The 26,858-nt window shown below is 42.8% G+C and overlaps 5 protein-coding genes across 19 annotated transcripts in view; 3 read left to right on the top strand and 2 right to left on the bottom strand.

Annotated features, from left to right (window-relative positions):
• Positions 1-89: 89 nt before the first annotated feature.
• LOC125763030 (endoribonuclease Dcr-1) lies at positions 90-8,681 on the top strand. Its single transcript, XM_049425751.1, has 9 exons — positions 90-1,045; positions 1,107-2,577; positions 2,650-2,961; positions 3,035-3,274; positions 3,368-4,772; positions 4,844-6,204; positions 6,276-7,475; positions 7,549-7,655; positions 7,721-8,681. The coding sequence occupies exons 1-9, from the start codon at positions 369-371 to the stop codon at positions 7,893-7,895; spliced, it is 6,948 nt and encodes a 2,315-aa protein (XP_049281708.1). The 5' UTR covers positions 90-368; the 3' UTR covers positions 7,896-8,681.
• A 359-nt stretch (positions 8,682-9,040) lies between these two features.
• On the top strand, positions 9,041-11,966 carry LOC125763110 (leucine-rich melanocyte differentiation-associated protein-like). Its single transcript, XM_049425943.1, has 4 exons — positions 9,041-10,754; positions 10,828-11,058; positions 11,365-11,504; positions 11,579-11,966. The coding sequence occupies exons 1-4, from the start codon at positions 10,617-10,619 to the stop codon at positions 11,943-11,945; spliced, it is 876 nt and encodes a 291-aa protein (XP_049281900.1). The 5' UTR covers positions 9,041-10,616; the 3' UTR covers positions 11,946-11,966.
• On the bottom strand, positions 11,940-14,297 carry LOC125763067 (replication protein A 70 kDa DNA-binding subunit). Its single transcript, XM_049425848.1, has 3 exons — positions 14,087-14,297; positions 12,497-14,002; positions 11,940-12,409 (listed from the first exon to the last, which is right to left on the bottom strand). The coding sequence occupies exons 1-3, from the start codon at positions 14,120-14,122 to the stop codon at positions 12,101-12,103; spliced, it is 1,851 nt and encodes a 616-aa protein (XP_049281805.1). The 5' UTR covers positions 14,123-14,297; the 3' UTR covers positions 11,940-12,100.
• Positions 14,298-14,665: 368 nt separating this feature from the next.
• On the top strand, positions 14,666-15,929 carry LOC125763114 (phosphoglycerate mutase 2-like). The gene is made up of 2 exons (XM_049425950.1): positions 14,666-14,884; positions 14,969-15,929. The coding sequence occupies exons 1-2, from the start codon at positions 14,782-14,784 to the stop codon at positions 15,631-15,633; spliced, it is 768 nt and encodes a 255-aa protein (XP_049281907.1). The 5' UTR covers positions 14,666-14,781; the 3' UTR covers positions 15,634-15,929.
• Positions 15,930-16,051: 122 nt separating this feature from the next.
• LOC125763070 (heterogeneous nuclear ribonucleoprotein R) overlaps positions 16,052-26,858 on the bottom strand; it is a 55,888-nt gene continuing 45,081 nt past the window's right edge. For 13 of the 15 annotated variants that reach the window (XM_049425856.1, XM_049425858.1, XM_049425860.1 and 10 more), the window contains one exon: positions 25,522-25,660. In XM_049425856.1, coding sequence (XP_049281813.1) covers positions 25,651-25,660 — 10 coding nt within the window. In that variant the 3' untranslated portion in view covers positions 25,522-25,650. Of the gene's footprint in view, positions 25,661-26,173; positions 26,511-26,858 lie in introns of those variants that run through there. The other 2 variants (XM_049425855.1, XM_049425867.1) reach the window with 2 other exon arrangements.

The raw sequence follows: 26,858 nt of genomic DNA, 5'->3' as shown, positions 1-26,858 counted from the left end.
CATTACAATATTTAATGTATTAAAATTTTTCATACATTTACATGAAACAATAGAAAATCTAACGGAAAATGTTCATAAAAGTTTAAAAGATATCCGTCATGAGCTGTCACTCTGCATGACCGTTGGGCTACCAACTGTGCCCGGCTTAATGCAACAAATCATAGCAAAACATTAGCAAAAAAATGCTACTTGTATACATCATGCCAAGTGTCGTACGTTTCGGGCATGTTTACTTTTCCTAATGTGCCGAATATTTGCATAATTCGGCATACAGCCGTACATTATGCGTACGTGAAGCTGCACACCGGATCGATTTTCACACATTCCACAGTAAGCATAGTGTAGTAGTGCAAATAAGCATCGCCACAATGTCGTTATTTCACTGGACGGATGGTAACATCCACACAACAGCTCTTACGCCACGAGATTATCAAACCGAACTGTTGGCGATGGCTCGGGAGGAAAATCTCATCGTGTGTCTGGCTCACAATTCCGCCAAAGAATTCCTTGCCGTGAAGCTTATCCAATCGATGCGGTCCGAACGGTGGGAACATCCGGAGACGACCGCACGGAAAACGGTTTATCTGACACCGCGTGTTGATCGAACGTTACTATCGTCGATGGTATCGAATCTGACCGACCTGAAAGTTGCTAATGTAGGCTTGGAGGCGTTCAGTGAAGATTTGCACGAGCTGGACACATCCGGACAGTCGGCAGTATCGACGGATGTAGCTTCGGCAGATGTGCTATTCTTCGGCAGCGACTCAACGCTGCTGGAGTACATCGAACAAGGAAAGGTTCAGACTGAAGACGTCAGCTTACTGATTGTGGAAGAATGCCATAAAAGCTATGGTCATCAGGAATTATGGGAGATATGTTCCCGACTCGTCTGCAAGATGAATCAAAGGACGAGAATATTGGGTCTCGCGGGTCCTTTACACGGTGCGGGTTGTACGCCGGAACGATTATGCTGGGAATTGCACTACCTCGAACGGTGCCTCCGAGCACGTATCGAAACGGCAAGCGACATTACGAGCGTTCTTAGGTGAGTATGTTTTACTTTTCGGCTGTTATCGATGCATATAATGTTGTTTTATTGCTTTTAGATTTAGCACTAAGCCCACCGAACTTATTCTGGAATGTGTTCCAGCACATCCGTCAAAACTTAGTCAGAATCTTCGGAAGTTAATACAAGGCCACATAACTTATCTGCAGAATCATCGGTACGATCCACTAGCGCTGTATGATCTCGATAGTAACGAAAGCGCTAGCGATAAAGTCGGTGCCGATGGGAAATCGGATCGCGATGAGGAAGAGGACGATCTGCGCCGCGAGTTGCGTTCGATTCCCGATCCAACGGTAGCACCCTTAAGCTACCTTCAGCAGTATCTTGATCTGTTGGCCGAATTCGGACCGTGGGGTGCTGATCGTGGTGCACTGGAACTGTTAACGACGATTGAGAAGGAAAAGATTCGAACACCTTACGAGCGACACTTTCTGTTGCTTCAGCTAGTGTCGACTGCGCTGGTATCGACACGGGCCATTGTTGCATCCGTTTTCGCTCAATACACTACGGAGCTGGAACGCATCAAGCGTTTCTCAACGCCAAAAGTTGGCCGTCTGCTCGAGGTACTGGCATGGTTCGGTGAGCAACGAAACCGTCCAAAGGAACGGTGCCCGCAGGCCACCCTTCACCATCAGCATGTGCATCATCAGGCAAAAATTCTGTACTGTTTCTGTCGTAATGGTGAGTGTAACGATTTGGAAAAACGCTACCACTCGTTCGAAGCACAAATTGCGCACGTTGACGAAAGGATCAAGCGGTTGGAAGATTTGCTGGGTGCCACACGCAAGCAAGCCGAACGGTTGTGCCAAAAACACAAAGCTAGCGAACTGTTGTCCACCGACGGTATTAATGGAATGCAGTCACCACGCCACGACGGACGGGTGAACAATTTCCGTAGGAAACGTTTCCCCGGCGGTATGGGAGGTGGCCATTCGCATCATAAATCGAACGATACGACCGATGCGTTGTGTGGTTTAATATTTTGCAACAACCGCTCGATGGCACGCATACTTTACGTGCTGCTGTACGAAATATCACGTTCGCAACGTGAGTTTGACTTTATCAGCCCGCAGTACACGGTCGACAAGGTGGCCAATCCGCAAACGGACGCTCAGCAGGCTGCCCTGGAGCATCGCAAGCAGGAGGAAGTGTTAAAACGCTTCCGGATGCATGAATGTAATCTGCTCATTGGTACGTCCGTGCTGGAGGAAGGCATTGAGCTGCCAAAGTGCAATCTGGTTATCCGTTGGAACAGTCCCTCGAACTATCGATCGTATGCACAGTGTAAGGGTCGTGCGAAAGCACCGGGCGCTTACCATATTTTGTTCGTTACACCAGAACAATTGGTCGCCTCGTCGGCGGAACAAGCGGAACCGGTGGACGAACCGCTTAGGAACGATTCACAAGCGAACGAATGTGAGGCAGAGAAGGATGAACCGAATCTAGAACTGATCAAACGATCTACCGATGCGATGATCGAACGGGTTGCAATTTATCGGGAAGTTGAAAAGGTTTGTCTTGGGAAGGGTTTTCTTTGTCCCTTGTCTAATGATATGATCGAATTTTGTTTCTGCCAATTACAGCTACTGCTTGCCAAATGTCGCAATGGTGAACCTGTCGAATGGGAACTGAAACATGCCGAATGCTTCAATCACTGTCTCGAGGTGTACCGTCCTGGCATCGATAATCCATCGATTGTCGGACCGCCGTGTGCCTCGCTGTGGCTGGGAAATGCCGTCCAAACGCTGAACAAATACTGTGCCAAGCTACCGAGCGATACATTCACCAAGCTAACGCCTATCTGGCGCTGTGCAACAACCGTGCGGAAAGGTAGAACGCTGTACCAGTACACGATCCGGTTGCCAATAAACTCACCCTGGAAGGAAGATATATTGGTAAGCATTTTGGCAAAATAGACAACCTTATTAATTTTATTCGTTAAACTATTTTTGTGTTTCCAATCTTAAGGGTTTACCGATGCCCACGGAAACGCTGGCCCGTCGGATGGCCGCTTATATGTCCTGCCGGATGTTGCACGCCGCTGGAGAGCTTGACCATTCTTTTCAACCTTACGGCAAGGAAGCGTTTCGTGCATTTGAATCCGATTGGGAAAACTTCGAACTTGAGGAAACGGACGCCAAGATACTGTCGGAAAATAGTGACCCACGTCCGGGGACCACGAAGAGACGGCAATACTACTATAAGAGGGTATTTAGTGTTTTATATGACCCTATTTTTCGCCATCGTATCACAAGAGTGATAATGTTTGTTTTTTTTTTAATTATCAATTTTTAATATCAGATCGCTTCAGTATTTAATGACTGCCGACCGGACGTAGGTACGGTGGCCTATCTTTACCACATACGCATGGAGCTAATCTGTCCGATACCGGAGGAGCAAAATACGCGTGGCCGTAAAATATATGCACCGGAAGAATCTCCGCAAGGATTTGGCATTTTGACAACGAAACTAATACCAAAGATAAGTTCCTTTCCAATATTTACCCGTTCCGGTGAGGTGAAAGTTTCGCTCGATCTGTGTCCGCAACGAGTGCATCTTTCGGCGCAGCAACTGGAAATGGTCAATTGCTTCGTAAAGTACACCTTCACCAAGGTGTTGCGCTTGCAAAAGAGCCTCATGCTGTACGATTCGAATGCGGTTGAGAATTGTTTCTTCATCGTACCAACCATAAGGCGATCGGGTGTGCCGAACGGTAGCGACGGCCAACCGGACAATGTAATGGTTGATTGGGAGTTTGTGGAGAAAATTGCTACCAACGTGTATCGCAGTGGGCCAACGTTTATACCGGACGAAGCGCGCCAAGGATACGCGTTCGATGTGGGCAAGTTTCGGGACGCAGTTGTAATGCCCTGGTATCGCAACCGGGACCAACCGCAATACTTCTATGTGGCGGAAATATGTAACCATCTGTCGCCGAAGAGCGCCTTCCCCGGGTCAAACTATGCCACGTTCGAGGAATATTATCACCGCAAGTATAGCATACACATTCAAAACCAACGCCAACCGCTGCTGGATGTTGACCATACGAGCGCTAGACTTAACTTCCTAACGCCGCGGTACGTGAATCGCAAGGGTGTAGCGCTACCGACCAGCTCGGAAGAAACGAAACGTGCCAAGCGTGAAAACTTGGAGCAGAAACAAATTCTTGTGCCCGAGCTGTGTACGATACATCCGTTTCCTGCTTCGCTGTGGCGTGCAGCGGTCTGTCTGCCGTGTGTACTCTATCGCATCAATGCACTGCTGCTGGCCGATGAGATACGGCGTCAGGTTGCGCGTGATCTGCGCCTAGGTTGGGAAAATGTCGATGAGCTACGGGCAGGGCACTTCCAATGGCCAATGTTAAGCTTCGGCTGGAATCTGGCTGATGTGTTGCGCAAAACAAAGGAACAGAAAATAGCACAATCGGTTGGTGCAGAAAACGAACCGCTTGCAGATTGTGCTGTTGCCGATGAAAAGGAACGGGCGAATGGAGAAGAGGCTATTGTAGAGGTCGATGAAGAAGATGGTTTAAAAAAGGAAAAAGGTACGCTCGATGGCGATGATGATGACAACGCTAGCGCGGATAAGGAAAAAGAAGGAAAGGAAACGGATGCCGACGGATCGTTACTTGAAATCGGTACATGGTCTAATGAAATGGCGGCCGGAGTAGCAACCGGTGATGATAACGATGATATGGAAGATGGAGGTAAATCTCAGCAGATCAAACATCAAACGTTTATTTCGCACTAATGTTTTCTTTCCTTTTTGTTCCAACAGTCAGAAGAGGTCCATCGTCGCCTTCATTTCTTCGGTACGATTCCGATTGTAGTAGCAATAGTAGTGCAAATTTTTACTGTTCCGATTCCGACTATTATGAAGAGGAAGATCACTATCTGTTTGACGACACGGACAGACCAATAAATGGTTTACCAGCCATCGAAGGTCCAGAAGCGGTTACGAATGCGGCAAACGAATCAAACAGCAAGGGATGTAAAAAGCTAGCCGCAAACCAGCAAGAAACAACGGTAAACCTAGGCGGACGGTTGAAGATCGAGTTCAAAACGGAAAACGATGCTGAAGCGATCGATTCCGAGTGTGATTTGCAGCGCCGCCGCACACAGCAAAGCATCATCCAACGGTTACGCCAAAACGATATGCTTTATCAAAGCTCAAAGAACGCGGTGGATGGATTCTGTTATTCGCCGAGCGATCGCTTGTGTGCCGAGGAACGTCAAACGGCGGAACAAAGCTTTGAGGAGCAGAAAAATCACACCAAAGATACGATCCGACAGCAGGGGACGCTTGTGCGATGGAACGAACAGCTGTCCGTACGTCACTGGCGTTCGAAGCTGGAGGAGGAAGAATTGGCTACTCTTAGCGCCCTAATGGACGATCTGGGTGGGTTACCGTTCCGGGAGTTCGTACCGTACGTTGAGGCGGAACAATTGTTCGAACTGTTGGTACGGAACGGAAGCAACGGTGAACGATGGCTCCGGTTGGACGATCTGTACGTTCTGAATGAACCATACTTTCCCGAGCGTTACACGGTGCTTCGTGGCGGTTCGCAGTTCGATAACTTTCTGGACGAAACCCACGAGCATTCGGATCCATCGCAAGGGAAAGTGATCGAGCTTACCATTCGCGATCCATTTCCTGCAATAGCCGCCGGACAGACGGCGTGCAACTACAAACCGAAACATTCCATGCGCAGTGGGGCAACGGGAAACAGCGGTACCGACAGCAGCCCGTGCGTTCTTAGCGATGGCGAAAGGTTCAGTTTCGACTATCAGCCAGATTTGAATCAACATCCCGGGCCGAGTCCGGCGATCATTTTGCAAGCGTTAACCATGTCGAACGCGAACGATGGTATCAATCTGGAACGGCTCGAAACGATTGGTGATTCCTTTCTAAAGTACGCCATCACGACCTATCTGTACTGTCGGTACGACAACGTGCACGAGGGCAAGCTGAGCCATCTGCGATCGAAACAGGTGTCGAATTTGAACCTTTACCGGTTGGGGCGAAGGAAACGGTTGGGTGATTGTATGATCGCGGCCAAATTTGAACCACACGACAATTGGTTACCGCCATGCTACTACGTCCCAAAGAACCTTGAACAAAAGTTGATGGATGCAAAGGTAAACTAAAAAAGGTGTTGGTTTGTATACAGATTAATGTGTAATTGTTTTTTTGTTTTTTTTTTTTGTAGATTCCTGCCTGCCATTGGAATCTGGCCGATCTACCCGATATCAAGCGCCTGTCGTGTGACGAAATATGTGAAATAATCAAAGAACGATCGCGTGCAAAACGAAAGGAAGATCTCGAGCAAATCGAACTGCCAGCAACGGACGCCTGCAACGGCGACAAGGACAGTGAAGATGATGACGATGATGAAGAAGATACGATCAACGGTGAAGAAATCGATGATGAGATGGATTACAACTCCTGCTTCATTCCCTACAATCTGGTAACGCAACACAGCATCCCGGACAAATCGGTAGCGGACTGCGTGGAAGCACTGATCGGTGCATACCTGATCGAATGTGGCCCCCGGGGAGCTTTACTCTTTATGGCATGGCTCGGTATACGGGTGCTTCCGATCCGGGAACCACCGCAGCAAATGCGCGATCAATCAAACCCACCGACTGCACTTTCACGCTACGAAGAGATCGAGCGGGATGCGTTGCAAACCACTGCCACGATTACCGAGTACGGCCATTGGGTCGCACCACCTTCGCCCATGGTGCGGGCCAACATAACGTTCGGTGGTATCGATATAGGGGCCACTGCGACAGCTCGTGAGCTTGCGAGACTTTTGCAAGGATTCGCCGTGTTTGAGGAGGTACTCGGCTACCAGTTCCAGGACCGCTCGTATCTGCTGCAAGCCATGACACATGCGTCATACAGCCCGAACCGTCTGACGGACTGTTACCAACGGTTAGAATTTCTCGGCGATGCTATCCTTGACTACCTAATCACGCGCCATCTGTACGAGGATCGAAGGCAACATTCACCGGGCGCCCTAACCGATTTACGGTCCGCGCTCGTGAATAATACGATCTTTGCATCACTGGCCGTACGCCACGGGTTCCACAAGTACTTCCTGCATTTGTCGCCTGGTTTGCAGGAGGTCATTGACCGATTTGTGCGCATCCAGCAAGAGAATGGACACCGCATTACGGAGGAAGAATACTATCTGCAGGACGAAGATGACGAACTGGGAGAGTTTGGTATGGCAGTGCAGGTTGGTGTGGGTGGTATCGGTGAGGAGGGCGGTGGTATTGCCGATGGCAGAGGTATCGGTGAGGCGGAAGACGTCGAAGTACCAAAAGCGTTGGGCGATGTGTTCGAATCGATCGCCGGTGCCATATTCTTAGATTCCGATATGTCGCTCGACACCGTGTGGAAGGTATGAATGATTAGCAGCACAACGTTTCTGGACACTCGTAATAGTAAAATCTCTCTCTTTCGCATTAAAACAGGTTTACCGCAAAATGATGGGCCCGGAAATAGAGAAATTTAGCAGCTCGGTACCGAAATCACCAATACGTGAGCTGCTGGAAATGGAACCGGAAACGGCCAAATTTGGGTATTACGTTCTACTGGCGTTCGAACGTGCTTGTTTGATTTAAAATCTGTTATTTCTTGTTACAGCAAACCGGAGAAATTGGCCGATGGTCGACGCGTTCGGGTTACGGTGGAAGTATTTGGCAAAGGTAAATTCCGTGGCATCGGCAGGAACTATCGCATCGCCAAATGTACGGCAGCAAAGTGTGCCCTTCGGCAGCTAAAAAAGCTAAGTAATGCAAATCACCACAAACGTCGATAAAAACAAAAGTGCAATAGACGCACAATGTACTAGTTTTGCCCTTTCTGTCAACCCATATTTATACGTAGTACATGTTTGTGCGAAGTAAGACGTGTGAAATTATAATTAGTACAATATAAGGTAACAACGTAACAGTCGAATATGTGGAAAAAGAATAAATAATGTATCCCAAACTTAAATCAAGCCATTGTGAGTGTGATTGTTGTAATTGGTTGAATGGTATCATTATAAAGACTTTCAGCCAAGAGCCATGGTTTGTTTTAACTTGATACGTGGTTGGTACTTTATAACACGTATTTAATTAGTAAAGAGCAATGTTACTTCATCTTCAGAAACAACTGATCAACGCAACTGTCCTCAATGTGCATTTGAGGTAACATTTTTTTAGCTTTTTGACGACTATGGTGACTTATGGAAATCTTCCAGTTGCGTCACATGCTGCCTATTAATGAAATGCATTTATCGTAAGATGCTGGACCACGTGTACAACGTAACACATCGAAAGCGAAAGCGTCCACAGCATTTAAATACGAAAGCATAACGAAAACAAGAAGTTCATTGGAGTTCTTCGTTGCAATGAGTCGCAAGTCGTGACGATTCGCATGGTCAAGATGATAATAGACCATCTATTTCTTATCCCAAAACTCTTCAAGCCTGGAACCTAACTCCAATAGCAATGGAGTCCTCAAGTTTGCCGATCGTATCAAACCGAATGGCGTCCCCAATGAAGCAGTCAAGCAGAACACTTGCGTCAGACCAGTTCCCGTCGGCATGGCAACAAGTCAGATAAGCTCCAAGGCAAACATGGTCCTTGGAGAAAACGGTTCAATTACTGTAGCAACCGTGTCCAGGGTTGACCCAATATTGACCATGCTCCAGAAGAATGAAGTGTGATCGTCAGAAAAAGAGATCGACGATGATCGACGTGATAAAAACAATTCGGCCAAGCGAAATCATCCCAAATGGTAACTGCGCGTGAAGATAGAGGAGATCGAGATACTGAGCAACAACGTTCTATGAATTTATTCTGCTATTAAAAGCCACAAGAAAATTGGAAAGACGTGAATACTAATACACCTACACCGTATCGAATTTGTTGGACAGAAGCTTTGGTATCATCATCGACTATCGACTTAACCTGAAGATCCCGCAAGATCATCAGTGGCAAAAGAGACTCTGAGAGAAAATTCTGAAATAACCACATTGTGGACATTCCACTAAATACAACCAACAGTCTAGACAGCAGGAGTAGGCAAACTTTTCCATCGAATTAGTGAATTTATTTTCCCAGATATCTGTAACGAAACTTTCATTTCCTTGTGTCTTTTGTAATGTAAATTTATAAAATAAATATTGATTTACTATTTGTGATTAGATAAACAATATAAAAAAATTTTAACGTACAATCGCTGAGAGTGATAGTGCGGTCCGGATGATATTAGAACCATGGACTATTGGCGTAATAACCCCTAAAACTTTGCCGACCACTGGTGTAAAGTAACACGGCCAGGAACCGGTAGTCATTTGTGAACGGCCATCTCAAATTGGAAGGAAGGAGCAAAAACATCCATGTAAATGCCAAGAATCACTACAAGTGACGAATGAAGCGAAACGGTCGCGGCCGGTTCGAACGTTCCAGGGGTTTCCTGTCGGGTGTAATATGATGCATTCGTTCATCACACGCGTACGTACGATTAACGCAGTACAAGGCCCAAAGCGCTAGACATACAGCGGCTGCCGGTTTGCTGTACGAAGAAGATCAAGCCTGTGCGCTACAAACAAATTGTTTAAAACAATAAAAACAAGCGTTCCCACACAACTGATAAGCCCACTAGCGAGGTACGGATTGCCGGTACTAGGAACACACACAGACAGGTGACGAAATCGTGCCGAAATTGCGAATGAATACGGGCAACAGTCAGGGGATCATCAACTGTAAAACCCATCCAATAGACAATGTTGCGACGATGGTTTAGCGGCGTATCGCATCGGTGCAGGTAAGGCGGCAGCGTGTGTGTCTGTGTGTTGATGTAATGTGCGGTGTGGACCCTTTTGCTTTTACAAAACGATCAATCCCAACCGAGCGAAGAAATCTCAAGAAGCTACCATCGTTAGGGAGACCGTAGTGCTTGGTAGCCCATTTTGCTGATAAGCGGACATCGCCGTTGGTCGTAATAATCGTGCATTAAGCGTGTGGGCAAATATGTGCTTGGCCATCACAGCGAAGAAACACCGAGCGATCGTGTGCGTACAGCCGGGAGGACAGACAGTGTAATCGACTGCGAGTACCGTAACGCACCGCTCATCCCGATCATCGCCATCAAACGATCAGTGTTTAGCGATGCAACAACCGTACTGCAAATAATAGCCCGTACTCGATCTTCAGTGATGCCATTACAGTACGAACCGGGCAAGAAAGGATAGTACGCTGGGAGAGCTTCTTGGAAAAAGAGATCCTTCAGTGAAATCGTTTCCTAACCCAGCATCCAGCGTCATCGATCGATTTGAACACTGCCCGTGTAGACCGTGAACTTCACTAATCGGTCGATCGCACTATTGTTTCTAGTTTATTTCAATTGTTTGTTGTACGGAAGAAGTGCGTGCATTATCTGTCTCACCATTTCCCGGGTGCAGTTTGTCAACGTCCCCTGGTGGAAATCTTGTGTGTGGCTTGTGTGCGTGTTTGTTGTGTGCTCTCGTGGGGCCAGCTTTGTAGTGCCAATGTTACTAACGCAGCTAGAGATTGCAGTCGGAAATCCAACGCTAAAGCGGAAGTATAGTGGCGACTACGGTGCGCTGAAGAAAAAAATGGAAGCCATCAACTGGAACAAAATTATGTACATCGCTCAGGAGGAAAAGGTACGTGCGAGCCGATCCCTGATTGAAATGGTGGTAAATATTGTTCCCCCCTTTTTCCCATTTCGATCAAAAGCTTCTTTACTTTGATCAAAAAACGTATCGACTGCCGGAAGCAATCGTGACGATGTACGCGGACCGGGTGCAACATCTCGACCTTAGCCACAACAAACTGTCGTCCTTCGATGCGCTGGAACGGTTCCCATTTCTGGTGGAGCTCGTGCTGGACAATAACTACCTAACGGATGAGATTATCTTTCCCGCTCAGCTGAACAATGTGAAGCTGCTCTCACTGAACAATAACAAGGTAAAGAGTGGGGAGGGTCTTTTTTGTGTTAATTTTCTACTACACCTCAAGCTCTCTATCCCGGGATGGCCACAGCGCAGAAAAACCCGATATGATAAGACAGCTTCGAACACCGAATCCAATCATACACACACACCCAGCTCAAAGGCTATCGGACGCGCATAGTCTCTCGCAAGGTCCTTCCCGATAGCGGAATCGCACCCGTGGACAGTTGCAATTTCGCGCTTGCAACGAGACTCTTTCTTTAACGGTGCAGTGTACATGCTGAAATCAGTCCCATTCACATCGATTTCATTCTGTTTGCAGTTTAAAAATTTGGATCTTCTGCTTACGAAGCTTTCGCTTTGCTTTCCGGAACTGGAATATCTGAGCCTGCTGGGTAATCCCGCCTGTCCCTGCCATCTACTGAACCTGAAGTACACGGAATACGACTATCAGAAATATAGGTACGTTGAGATGTTGCTTCATATGCACGGGACGATCGCTGATGGAAAGGGATCTTTCTCATTTTTTTTTGCAGACTGTACATTATTCGACACCTTCCGAAGCTTCGCATACTGGACGGCCAGAGGGTGAAGAAGATGGAACGAGATTTCGTACGCTGCCAGCTGGAGAACTACGGAGAAACACTAGACCAGGATCCAAATGCCGTTTCAGGTACGGTTAAGCAGGCACAAACGATCCGGAAAAGCAATACACTGAAGCATCTGTACACGACCGTAAGCAGCGGGTTGGGACTGCGCCGAAAAACCGTGCCCGTTTACAGCCCGCTGCCGGAAACGTTGCGCGAGGTCGGTGATCATCGGGGAGCTTACGGGCGGTGCCGTTACCGGTACGTTGGCGCACAGTCCGAGGGAAACCGGTTCATACTCAACAATGACTTATGAGTAACGCAATGAGCATTTTTATTCTTTGTATGCGTATGTGTATGTGGTTGGGATTTTAAATTAGGTTTTTTTTTAAAAAAGAGAAAACATATCATAAATGGAAAGAAAAGATGGAATCATACGTTTTACGAGCCGAACATAAATTGTGCAAATTGTTAGTTCTTTCCCACGCCGGTCAGCTCCTGGATGCTCTTGATCAGCAACGCATTGTATTCCTTGTGGTTCACCGGCGCCACACTGACGGCCGACGTTTTGTTACGCGGCTGCTCACCAAAATATTCCACCTTGGTGCGCAGCTTAAACACGAACGATTTGAAGCTGATCGAGGCGAACAGTTTTTCCGCTTCCTCCTTCTGATACTCGAGGCTACTACCGATCTCCTGTGACGATTTGCCCAGCATCTCTTCGGCCAGCTCGGTAAAAACTGTTACCCACCGATTTGAGGTCCAATCGCCGATAAGCATCTAGAAAATGGAATGAAACAGAGAGTAATTTTTTTTTTGTATGGCGTAAAGGCTCACCGATCGTGCGGCGCCGTGTAATGGACTTACGTTCACCAGCAGCCGGTACTTGAAGTTCGGGAATTCGGCATTACATTTCTCGCACCGGAACTGTCCATTCTCCTGATCGATCACCTTTTTGTTGCAGTCCGCCTGCGGGCATGCCTTGTATACAGCGTTGGAAGATTTGATCGTGTGTATCATAGCCTTCACCTGGAAGTAGTCGGGCTTATCACCGGCACCAAGGTTTCGATCCTTTGCCTCCTGGAACGATAACCACTCGGTGGTAAGCCCAGCAGCGCCACCGCCCGTACGTGCCGACACACTGCTGACCGATACGTCACGGCCACCATTTTCGTACCAACCGCGCACCTTGTGCGCCATCTCTATGTCCGGGTTCAGCTTCATCACGGTACCGCCAATCATTCCGAGCGATTTACCACCGCCAAACTCGGACACCCGAGCACCCTTGAGCATTACGACCGGGTTCGACGATGTAGGAAAATTCTGCGCATCATCACCCCACAGTGTCAGCTGTACGGAGGCGTTACTCGAATCTACCATCGTTATTTCCCGCTTCCGCAACTCTCGTCCGGATGTTTTCGCGGTAAACTGTACAACTTCGCTCACGTCTTTACACATGCCGACCACGTCCACTGTCGCATTCGGTTCCATGTTGGCGATCTGCGAAATCGGCACAAAGTTGTACTGAATCTCCGGCATCGAGCCGTCTACATCTTTGCATTCCTGCACGATCGTATCGTTTGTCATCGTCATCTCGTAATCGTTCTTCAGGTTCGAGTACTGCTTGTTGGCCGGTTTCAGCTGACACTTGGAGATGAAGTACACCTTATCGACCTCGATCATGTCGTAGTACCGGTCGCACTGATCCTTGAACGCGGTGACCCGAATCTCACCCGACTCATCCATTATGTCCATGCTGAACAGCTTACCCTCGCCCTTTGCATTGCTCCACGTGCGGATGCCCGATTTTGACATTACACGTGCCTTTATGACCCACTTGTTTTGGTACGGGCTGAGCGACGAAATGGGATGTGTAAGCGAGTCCCCAATCGAAGCATTCGAAGCAGAGCTCGTAGACATGGAGCGGTTCGCGCCACCGTATGAAGATCCGTTACTAATGCTACCGCTACCGATTGTGTCCATTGGGCGGGACGCCGGCAGAGACGTACCACTGTTGGCCGACTGTGTCGGAGTGTCCGTTATTGGTTGTGGATCACCAATCTTTTCGCCCACCAAACTGCCCTCCTTCAGCACGGTCAGTTCGACGATGATCAACACTCGTTTTTCTCCCTTTTCATTCCGGTTCACAACCGATGTGGTGTAGCGATCGATCCGGATAATGGTGTACTGTGGTAGTTTGTCCTGCTTTTGCAGATCGTTCAGCTGCGTGGCAAGCATAGCGAAGCTGTACAGCGACTTTCCGTCCGATATGAGCAAGCGGAAGCGTTCAGACTGTTCGCCACTACCGGCAATACGCTTCGAGCCAAGGATCTGCACCACGGGATTGGGTAACTCATTCCCCTGCATGATTTCCTATCGTAAAACAAACACGCTATATAACAATTGATACTAAAGGATGGCAAACTGTGTATCCACCATTGCGTCAAGCATACTTACCGCAAGAAATCCTACGGTCAGCCCGTGGGAACTCATTGTGCTAAAGTATGCGGTTTTTGTATCAACTATCCTTGGAATATGCGAATGTGCAGCGTGCAAAATACAATCACAACTGTTATGTCCACTTTACACACGCAATATGAAACCGTTCGAAACACACCGAAAACTATTGAACGCCACAAAAGCAAAATGCGACACAGCAAGCCCGCTTTCGTCCACCGCACAATATCTACCGAGAAACAATGAAGAAGGCGCCAAAAAATTTCAAACCTGTCATTGACATGACGCGCCATGAAAATACATGGAAAAACACCACAAAAGCGCAGCTGCGTAGGAAGAGAAAATAAAGTAAAATTTTCTTAAAATCCATTTTCTTTTTATATTATTCAACAAATGTGTTTTTTCTTTCATACAAACAAACTCTTCCTTTTCGAGAGGAATGCAATCAAATGGAAAAAAATAAATTATTCGTTTGTCTTCCACGCGACCAATGTTTGTAGCGCCAAGCGCCCAGCAAAACAAAAGTCAGCAACTGACAGTGGTGCGCTAATCTGGTGACCTTCATCCGAAGCAAAAGGTCGTCGTTTCGGATTCAAGTTTGCTCCTGTGCTCCTACAGCATTTACCGTGCCAGTCGTATCCTGACGGGTTTCTTCTGCCACCGACAAGTTAAAAAAAATCTCGCTACTAAAAAGAATGGCCGGAAAGTACCGTATTGTGATGGTTCGCCACGGTGAATCGGAGTGGAACCAGAAGAATCTATTCTGCGGCTGGTTCGATGCGAACCTAAGCGACAAGGGTATGTACGGAATGATATGGTTTCCTGTTTGTTGTGATGTAACTATGTGGTAATGTTGCTCAACGCCCGTCCACGCTCTTGCAGGCAAGGAGGAAGCATTGGCCGCCGGCAAGGCAGTAAAGGAGGCCGGTTTGAAGTTCGACATCGCACACACGTCGCTGCTAACCCGTGCCCAGGTTACGCTCGATTCGATCCTGAAGGAATCGGGCCAAACGGCCATTCCAATCCAGAAGACCTGGCGCCTAAACGAGCGCCACTACGGTGGGTTGACCGGATTGAACAAGTCCGAAACGGCGGCCAAGTACGGTGAGGAACAGGTGCTGATCTGGCGTCGTAGTTTCGATGTACCGCCGCCAAACATGGAACCGGACCATGCCTACTACAATGCGATCGTTAAGGACGACCGGTACAAGGATGACCCGAAGCCGAACGAATTCCCGATGGCCGAATCGCTCAAGTTGACCATCGCACGTACGCTGCCGTACTGGAACGACATAATCATTCCGCAGCTGAAGGAGGGCAAGAACATTATTATCGCGGCACATGGCAACAGCCTGCGCGGTATTGTTAAGCATCTGGACCAGATGACGGACGAGGCTATCATGGGCCTGAACCTTCCCACCGGTATTCCGTTCGTGTACGAGCTGGACGAAAATCTGAAACCGGTCGTATCGATGAAGTTCCTGGGCGATGAGGAGACGGTACGCAAAGCGATCGAATCCGTCGCCAACCAGGGCAAGGCAAAGTAAAACAATAGCGCGGATCCTGCTTTCGAATATTCTCTTTATGTTTATTTCCGTTATTTTTGTGATGCGTCCCATCGTTAAAGTCGTGTTGTTGAGGGTATAGCAGTCAGTCAGTCTGCCAAGTCAGTCAAGTAATAATTTATTTATAGCGTAGTCGTGCACCACTCTAGTAGACGTGCATCTACGATGTGTTCGATAACCGTATCACGCCAGACCAGATTCCACGAATCGTAATCTTAAATAATGTATTGTTGAGCATAAACCACGGAATAAAACTTCGTTTGTTGACTGTCTGTAAATGGTAATCTTTCATTCACGCGATCACCAAAAAGCGACATCCAACAAGAAGGTGATTAATTCTCTCAAAAGTGCAACGGTTAAACAGATTCGGAGGGTGAGAGAAAGCAAAGAAAAACGCTGCTTGATTATTATAACATTTATTTTTTATTTTTAGTTTTCTTTCGTATATAGAGCAGTTACAAAGGTGGTTGATCTTTTCCTTTTATTTCTGTCCTTCCCTAACTATCCTACTACGGTGCTCTTTCTTGCTAGTCCTGCGCCTGGCCTACCCACCGTTCCCTATTACTGCCCTTACCTAAAACGCATCCTTTCTGGCTCCCTACAACTGCTGCCTGCGACTCATCGTCTGTCGGTTGTATATATGTGTGTGTATTTATGTGTGTTTTGTTTGCTGTTTTGTCTCCATTCATCGTGGTGAGTAATTGCTTTCGGCAATCGTATCGAATTGTTATCTCACAGATCCTCCCGATTGTGAATTCTGTTTCGGTAGCCATGTTTTGTTTCTTCTAGAAAGACTTTTCGTACTTTGTTGACCGGAACGCTTTTTCTCTTACTTCGTGGGGTCACACAATATCGTGCCATTCATTTCTTCACACGCTGCAAAATGATCTGTGTTTTGACTGGTTTTGTTTCCTGTTATAAAATTATTTCAATTCCCCACACTGCCGTTTCCAGTTTTCTGGTTCGATCTCTGGTTTTTTTTTATCCGGGTTGTGTGTCTGTGTGTTGTTTGGTTTCCTCGCAGGCTTCCGTTCTTTTTTTTTTACAAAAAAACAAAAAATCAACTCATAACGTTTGTTTACCATTGTACAACACCCTTACTGCATAGTTTCATTACCTTCATATAGCTTTCCTTCTCAAAATATCGCCGTGCTTTTGTGATGAATTGGAATTGATTTTGGAAATTATTTCCCCCAAATTAATGTACTTTGAAAGTTCCACGAAAGTTCAACAAAGACACGTGTTCTACCGTGCCTCCAAAATCATCTCACATGTCTCAACTGATCTGCGATCTTCTGTTTTACTCTTCCTCCTTACCATCAGTTGCACCCTTTGCGTGAGTTCACGATTTTCGATTACTTACAAAACAGTACAGTCAGTTTACACATTACAAGCTTACCAAGGCAGTATCAGCCATTTATGCGGAAATTGAAATGGCAAATGAGATGTTTCCTAAGCGACAAAAGTTTGTCGATTTTACAAAATGAAATTACATTACGATGAAAACGGTATCAAAATGGCGCAGTGTCCTGTGGCGGGATAAAGACATCCGTACTGAACAACAGTTCTTCCTGCCTGAGACTGACCAAGTTCTAAGTGGGTCCTATTTGGTTGGTTGGTTGGCGCTACAGGTTAGTTTAATCAAGGGGGCGGCACGGGATCTGTCGCTTCGCGCATCTGTATCTGCTCACTGCATCTGGTCTGGGTTTTTCTTATATTAATGTTTCCATACGCTTCGATGATGATCTTGTCAGACGAAAAGGGGCAAGACTAAAGGATACAAAGGAACCACCACCACTCTTCAGATCTGGGCGGTGCTGGATTTTTGAGAACAAACGGAAATTACGAACCATATCGCTAATTGCGTCTTTGCTGTGATCTTAATGTTGGCGATTCTATGTATGTATGTGGCATGTATTTAACGCTATGTGTTTTAGAGCTGAATTCGGAATCATGTTTGATACCATTTGGCAAACCATTTGGTTGTCCATCAGCCGAACGTTGTTTGGCGCTTGTTTTACTATTGTTTTGTTTTTTTACTTATCTCTGGCTTGAATATCGGACTGTAAACGTTTCACACAATGGGAGGAAAAACTTAAGATAAAAGCTTACTGGCAAAGTAAGTAAACCAATGCTTGGAAAAGCGCTGTGTTGTATTCCCTTTTCTGATTAAATATATGATGTGAATGGACCAAAAACCAACATGCTCTGGTATGATTTTTATAACTTTCGGTAACGGAACACATCTTCCTTTTTGTGTATGTGAATGTATTACTTCTTTTGTTTGTTGTGTGTGTGTCAAGTTTTGTTAGATTTTCCATTTTTATTTACGCACAAAAAAAAAACAATTCTTAATAGTAAGCTTGCTATTTATGTTACGCTTTCTTGCTGCTATTTCCATTTGCTTTTGCTGTTTCGTATATAAGTATAGATTTATTTTTTCTTCTTCTTCTAACTAAGGGGTATTTTCTCTTTATAGCGTCGAGCATGCGCGCATTTCTTCTATCACTATTTCCTTCGCTTGCCACACCGTAGGCAGCTGCTGCTGAGCTTGTATATTCTTATATGAAAGTGATTTAAAAACAAAGAAGAACAAAATCAACGAGTAATATGTATATAATATGCAAAGGGCGTAATTTTTTATCTAAACAAAAATAATAATCGCGACAACCGGTAACACAGTATCGCGCAAGGTGGAAAAAGTAATGTTATGAATTACAGAGAAAAAAATATTTATTTATATGAAATAGCGTACGCATAAACGTGTGTGTGTGTTTTTGTTTTTTCTTTACTGCAAAATAGTTCTTAACTCAAGCGTTATTTGTTATTTCCATTCCAAATTGTATGTAACTTTATGAAGTGTTCTCGCAACGTGGGTAAGCATGTCGCAATGAAATGGGATTAAGTTGTATTCTAACCATAATTCACCGTAAGTTTTTTGTTTGATATTAGATTTAATCCTTTCAGTAGTGGAAACTTTCGCTTTTGTTACTGTTGGCTTTCAATTATAATTCAATAATAGGCTTAGAAATGTGTAACACGCAATAATATTATATTCTATCGGATTATACAGCAATGAACGATTTTAACGATTTTAACACACAAACGATTGAACAATGTTTGATCGCACGTGCAGTTTCGTGACCCCAGCTATTGTTGGAAGTTAGTAAATGGCTGTACCTAATTATATTCCGAACAGAGGACTGTTTACTTATTTTGCTTAAACAAAAAAACAAACAAAAAAATGAAGGAAGAGAAATTTTCTGTCCCAAAAAAAAACATTTTATTGAAAGCACTTTTCTTTCGTGCAAAAAAAAACAACAAATACACTTCTCTATCATGTCGGATAAATGGAACAATCAAATGAGAAGTATTAAAAGAACAGAAAAACAAAAGCACGAAATGATACCAAATAAGGGATAAGTAAATTCTGAAAAACGAGTTTAAAAAAGTGTAACAACATCACACATAAAATCACACCTTACGTGCGTTCATGATGTGAACTGTAAAATAAAAGAAACAATAAAGAATAAAAGATAAACAACAGGAAAAAAAAACCATTTAGAATAGCAATATCAACGCACTCTTCAGTTGTGCTTCAGTTTTGGATACGGTAGCCTGCGAGAATGTAAAGGAATCTGAGCAAAAAAACCCAAAACGAAACCTCCGTACGAAAATTTCCCTTCCTATACAGAAACATAATAAACAAAATTAAAAACGTTACTGGAAAATACCAACATATTTCACTTTATCCCAAATACTAAACAAAAAAATGTATACTAAAAAAAAAAAATAGAAAAAATGCCCTCGCAAAGACGCAAAAACTAAACAAAGCACAATTCTTGGTTTGTTTTACTTTCTTATGACGTGGTTGTATGTGTGTGTGTTGTATACAGAAGGATGTGTGCAGGTGTATTAATTCACTGGCATCGACATGATCGTGTGATCGAGATGAGATTTTCACAGGAAAGCACAGGAAAGCTGTGTGTTTGCGCGGGAGTGAAAGAATTGCATTAAATTAGCTTAAGATGACTAATTCCTTCTTAGCATGTTCGAACTTCTCCTCTCCAATGCAAGTATAGTTTGCTTTACTACAGATCCGCTTAATCGCCCTAACCGTCCGTTGAAATTTTGCGTTAAGATTACAATAATAATAATGATAACATAAAATATAAACTTCAAATATTGCATAATTTATCATCGTTCCTTATCGATTTGCTTCTTCCATTCTTACGTATCATCCAACTCTACAGAATTATGCTTTACGATGAATATGGCGGATAGTTGGAGAGTGGCAAATAATCGTCAAAGAGAAATTGTGATCTTGGGGTCATTTGAATTCGAAATGGATGTTTATGTTATTTATTATATTATATCAACTGTTTGTGTATTTGTTAAAAAAGGGTCCTGCACTACCATAAGCTCTCGGAAAATCGGAAAAGTTTGATCATTTTGGTTTTTCATTCAAATAGTTTTAAAGATCGCATTAAAGTTGTGTGTTTATTTTCGATTTTTGTTTCTTTCCTATATGTTGGATATAATGTACGGTTAACTTTTTTTTTCGTTTGTTTGTTGTTTTTGCTCCTAAAACCTACACATCGGTCTAGACACGTCCCGATACCTACAGATGCCAAAGGTTGTCAAATAGTTGGTTCTATAAGAATTTTTGACCCATTAGTGTCTATTTTGTTTCCCTCCCCATTCTACGTAAGCTCTTATTGAACGATGTTTAGCACTAAAACGAACGGTTTGTTTTTTTTTTTACGTCCTAAACGAACTTATTTTTCACACCCTCACTCAAATGATCCCTTCCCTTCTTACTTTCCCCCTCGCCTAGCACTACATCACACACTGTAACTGCAAAAAAAAAAATGGTGAAGTGAGTTTCCTTACTTACACTTCGCTGGAAGCATCGTTTGCTTCGAGCCCTTCATTCGGTTTTTGTTTTATATTTCAATCAGTCTTTTCTCCCGCTTTGCTTGTATAAGGCAGCTCGCAATTATTGGGCACCATTATTAGAACTTCGTCCACTGCGTTCGAATCTGTGTGTGTGTGTCTGTTTTTTCCCCACATTCATTTGATATCGTGACAAACTAGCGACTAAGTTTAGCAAATCGACAAAAAAAAAAACAACACATCACACGTTCCCGCCCGTCCGCCTGTCCGCCCCGCTTAACCACTCAGGCAACGGCAAATGGCGTACTGTGTAACGTCCGTTACTTCCCGGGAAGGGGTTCGTCTTCTGCTTTCTTGCTTCTAACGCAATATATCACTTTACAGACGCCTTATTGCTAAATAACAGTATGCTTTATTCGAATTTTATCCCTACAGTTACGGGGGTTTTCATACGTGTTGTTTGCCCGGTTATCAAAAGTTCAAAGTTTAGTTGTTTTGTTTTGTTGTGTTTGCGTTGAAATTGTGTGTGTGTGTTGCTTTTATAAATCTGATAATTCAAACTTTATTAATTAGGTTTTATTTTATTATAAGTGTAAGTGTAATCGTTTGCTTATCGTAACATATTTTCATTTATCCTGCTAGAGTTTTGCCTTATTAAATATAAAAACACAAAGAAAAAATAAAACGGGTAAATATCTTTCCATTGAAACACGGAATAGAATTGATACACAAAAAAAAATCAGTTGACTGTGAAAAAGTAAAACAATGTTTTGCAAAACGGGAACAAATCGGAAAGAGAAGCAGTAACAGATCGAAACAAAACACAAACATTAGCTGCTGTGAATGTCACTTTTGGAGAAACGTATGGAAAATGGCAAAAACAAAATTGAAAACAAAAAAAAACATTTGTTTAAGGAACTTTAACACGTTAAAATGGCGAATATTACAGAAGTAAATGATTGAAAAAAAGCAGATAATGTATTATAATATCCTTATCAAACATGCGCGTGCTAAAAATGGATAAGTGTAGGTGTGTCTTTCCTATTTCACTTTATATGTTTACTGTTGCTTTTTACTATTAATGATTGGTTTACTTGAAGGAGTTTTAATTATTTGTTAGTGTTGTTTTTTTCTGGTTGTTGTTTATTTTTCATTTGGTGTTACTATTGAAAGTGTTTTGTTTTTTTTTATGTTTGTTTTAATCAATCCATAAATGGGATTTGTATTTTTAAAAACTACTTGTGAAAAAAGTACAGTGCTAATTGTCGATAAGGTTCGGTAGTTTGCTTTCCGTTTGTTATTGTAATCCATTTTTCTTCCCTGTTCTCGAAAGCCCACGCCCGGTTCGATCTTATTAGTTTCTTCAGCAAAAATTCGGCGATACTATTTTATCTGCGGGTGCAAACTAATCGATGCGGTCGGTTGGTTGGTTGGTTGGTTTCGTTTTAACAATGTAAAGAAATAAAATAAAACAAATGAATAATTCTCACTGTTGAGACACAGTGTTGTTTGCGTAAAACTAACAGCAGTTTTTAGCCTTTTTATGTTGCAGCAGCAGCAGCAGCATTCCCGACGCTATGGGACACTTTTTTCTCTCATGATGTGGGGTTGTTTTTTTTTATCTATCATCCTCTATTCAAAACACTCATTGCCATCTCACGTGTGCTTTACATATTTCGTTATACCATTCCGTGTTGTTTGCCTTAGTTGCGTGTATATATAATAATAATAATTTTAAATGTTCGTTTCACTTTGCGTTATTCACTGCGTATTGCAAACTTTATACCTTGCCTCTGCGTACCTAACAAAACAAAACAAAACAAAAATAAAACATAATCAAAGTTGTTCTCGACTCTTTGACATCTTCTTCACATTTTCGGCTTATCGATTGTTATGTTTTGTTTTTATGTGTTCTTTTTTTACGATGTGCTTCTTCGCTTTTTTCCCTTGTTCAAATTACACCACTTTGTTTTGTTTTAATATATTGTCTTCATGTATAGTGTTTCGTTTTTTCTTTCATACCTTTTTTCTTATGTTCTTTTCCATAGTTTGCACGTTTTGCACTCGTTCTGCACTCGTTTAAGGAAGAGTATTCTTTATCAACGCTTATCACTTTTCCAATTTTGCTTTTGCTCAGGAATTTTGATCATCTACCCAAACTGTTCTATGTATGTGTGTGTATGTGTGTGTGTGCTTTGCCGAAAAATTACAACAAAAAAGAAAAAACGTGGTTTAGCATACAATTTCGCTTCCTAATGAATCCTTCTAATGAACACGAGGGAATTAATTTTTCCATGATTTTGTTTTCTTTTTTAATATATTTTTGTGTATATCGCGTAGTGGTCACAGTATCAGGAAGAAAATGTAACGAAAGTAATACATACATTTTTGTTTTTTTTTTGGTGGCCATATCGGCATTAAATTTTGTTGGCCTATTCACGCCCGGTATAGAATAACGTTTTCCTTTTTTTTCTTTTATTTGTTGTTGTCCCGAATAATACTTGCCTTCCTGTAATGAAAGCATTTCTACAAATTGAATCACTTTTTAATCGTTTCAGATTCTTCCTTAATAAATTTGAACACTATTTGCTGAACTTTTTTTCCTTATCATTTCCTGTTTGCTTGTCTAGTACACTGCGCGGTTTTTTTTTGTTATCCTCTCTATACTCATTTCTTTTACATTTTAAACTTATACAACCAAAAAATAAGCCTAGAATCAACTTTATACCCTCTATTATGGGTTTTAGCATATTAATTTACACTTTTTTACCGTGACTGGTTTTGCTGTTTGCTTTTTTCACTTCTTCCTTTTTTTTACTTCCCTACTGCTTTCTTTTCCTGCTTGCCACTAAATTTCTTCATTTTTCGTGTTTTCTCCACCGAATATATCACACCACAGATTTAAGTGTTCAGTTTCACTTTACTTGTTTTTTTTTGTTTACCGATTGGCCTGAAATGTACACACACATAAATATTCCTTTCAAAAGAACCAAAACAAAACGATTTATAAAAACAAAATCCTTTTCCAGGTGTTGTTATGTTTATCGTCAACGATTTCGCACACCGTACAAGGTTTTGTTCATCAATCGGATAACCTTTCTCGCGCTCTGTTTGAATCGTTTTTTTTTTATTTTCGCATTCGCTTCCCTATATACACTTGTTCAATATACGCACAAAAAAAACAATGTTTTGCGCCTTTGTTTTGTCTCAAAATTAAATTGAAGGAACAAGAACAATACAAAACAAATCCAACATAACTCAAAAATAAACTTTGTTTTCTCTTTTCACGATTTTTACTAAACGAAACATAAAAAAAAACTCACGAATCGAATGCTCGACTTTCACTTACTATCACGATAAGAGTTTTGCGGTTTTGCATTAAATTTTTCCTCTCCATTTTTCTTGTACGTGCCTTTTTTTGACTTTACTTTTCCAATATGGTTGTTTATTTTGTTGCTGTTTGTTAGCTTTATACTTGCTTCCTTTTTGCAGCTGCTATCTAAATTTCCCCCCTCAAAAAAAACAGTATGCCGAAAATTAAACATTTGAAATAAATCGAGCAAAAATAATCTTAATCACGCTTACTTAACATCCTTTACACTGGCTACACTGTGGTGCGGCCATTTGCTACACACCTGGCCGTGGCTGCGGCCTCACCCCTATACGTTTCTGCATTCCCACTTACACACAAGCAATTAGAAATTATTGGTAATTATGCCCTACGGGGGCCGCATGTTCACTTTGTTTTCGATGCGCGTCTACATATATCTATTCCCTTTTTTGCGATTATTGATTTTGTAAAACGGTGGAGATCTCGATTTCAAGGTTTTCTTTTTGTTTGAATTATCATACTTTTCAATTGCTACTCGTTTCAGCGCACTCAAAAATCTATGACGTGTCGTGTTAGGGTGGTTTCTCTACCACTCAGCGCGGAGCAAAATACAGTAAACATGGTTGCATATACCTTAGAAAAAAACCATTTCATTCATCTACGTATGGTGCGATTTTGTTTGTAAATCAAATTCAAATAAACCTAACCAACCAGATTGTGAATTTTCCATTCCTTGCAACGGCTCGAAAAAGAAATTTTCTCTCTCACTTTTCTCCTTTCTTGCACAACGTATTTTCCCTGTCTTCGTTTCTACGTTAAGTTTTGTTTTTTTCTTTTTAAATTTTTTAGCACTGATTTATTTTTCACGTTGATACTTCGTTCTTTTCTCGTCGAGAAAAATGGCTCTCATTGCGCTTGCTTTTTAACCCCTATCGACACACTAAACTGTTGACGTTTGACGAACGCGCGGTACCACCTAGCCTAATGTACGATTTTCAAATAGCGTTTACAGAATTTCCTTTGTTTTGAGAGAAATTGTCTTTAGAATAATGCGACAAATAAAATCAGTCAGTTTGTTTTTGTGTTTCTTCTTCTTAATTTTTGTAATGTTTTCTGCCTTTTCTATCTGACCCATCACTTTTGTCCATCCCTTCACACACATACTAATCTTTCGCTAAAATTGTGTTTTGTCGCACCGGGTTTCGCTCTGTTTTCCTCCTGTTTTGCCTTAACGTATGTGTATACTCATGTGTCGCGAGACACTTATCTTTTCCCTCTCATCATCATCTTGCTCTGTTTAACAAAATTTTGAATAATATGCGCTTGTTGTATCATCAATCAATACAGTATACAGGGTTAAAAGAGTAGAATTTGGTGTCGAGCACATAATTAACACTAAACGCGCTTACCGTTGATGCGTGCGACACGCCGAACGTAGCACATCACAAAATTCACGCCGATACCGTATCGTTTATTGCTGAGCGTGTAGCGTAGCCGTTATTACCGGTACCGTAGATTATGTTGGTGGGGAAGGTTGTGTAAATGAGTGTTTGACGAAGTTGATTTGTTGGAGAATTATTTTTTTTTGTGAGGATCTAGTGTATGTTTAGCTCCACGCCGAGTAGGTATCGGTATACCATTGTTCTCCACCGTTTGCCCCTAGTGGCTGCTGGGGCAATGGTTGACTGCCCCAGTTATTACCAAAATTTGCTAATGCTCCATAGCGTCGCTTTATGTCCCCTTGATTGTGAGGACCTCCTTCGAACTTGCGCTTACCGATTGCTATTGTGATGCACCACAAAAGTCGATGATGGTGAAAGGGAGGAAAAACGGGGAAGAGATAAAAGATAGTGAGCATTAGTATAGCATATAGAATATAAATGTGTTCCAAAAATGTTGTCTATGTTAATGGTTAACGCGATATTATGCGAAAATATACAATATCTAGCTCTGATCACTGTCCAGTTGATCGTTCTGTATACGTTCTTGCATGTGTTCAAACCGTGGTACAGAGTGACCCACCAGGCGCCTCCATCGGAGAGTTAATGTTTTACGCCTAAAGTTAGATAATATTATCTTTGCTACCATTGTTTTTTGTTTCGCCACATTCTAAAACACACAATTTCTTCAGTTTATAACAACTTCCATTGTTACATTGTTTTTGTTTCTATTTCACTGATTAGTTTCGAGATTCTTTCGTTGATCGTTACAATTAATTACCATTTTGTTGTTCCTGACCTAAGGGTGTACACCCTTCTAACATCTTCTCTCTTCGTGAATGTGAAATTCGTACCGTTGTGAGTTAATTTGATTTTTATTTCAGTTAATATTTTGCAACAACAACTGAAGGATAATTGAAATAATAGGTTAAAACAAAACAAACATAGCAATCGATCTTCCGATCCGTAAATGTTCAGTTTTCAGCCATTATTCGAAGAACGCCAGAATGCTGACACCTTCCATGGAAAGTAATCGATAGCAAGAAATAAAAATGGTTGCCGGTCAACTTCTTATTCGGCCATCTTCGTACGCTGTCTTCCGCATTGTTTTGCCTTCAATTTAGTGTACAAATGTTAGTAAATCGGAGAAGGGTATGCATAGGGATTTCGAGCGCTCAGGTAAACCCCAACATCTGCCATAATTTTCAGGTGACAGTTTTCCAGAAAAGATGAGAATGTTTCGTATTTTAATGCCATAAAACGAAACAGAAAAAATAACATATTAAACATTAGATCCTTTATGTTACCGGAAGACAAACTATTTGTAAACATAATTACAGCAACGGATACAGTATCTACAGTGTGGTAAAAGTGATTTCATACATAAAAAAGTAGAACATTATTACGTAATCAAATACGCACTGCAAAAAAAAAAATAAAAATACTATCCTTCTTTTCCTACTTACCTTGGGATAAAAAGAAATAGAAAATAAATGAAAAAGTTTTCAAAATGGCGTATCACCGCCCAAAACGATAAGCCA

Source organism: Anopheles funestus, chromosome 2RL (genome assembly GCF_943734845.2).
Source record: "Anopheles funestus chromosome 2RL, idAnoFuneDA-416_04, whole genome shotgun sequence".
Classification (NCBI taxonomy): domain Eukaryota; kingdom Metazoa; phylum Arthropoda; class Insecta; order Diptera; family Culicidae; genus Anopheles; species Anopheles funestus.
The sequence above is the reverse complement of the archived record's forward strand: the minus strand, read 5'-3'. Positions and strand labels throughout refer to the sequence as shown.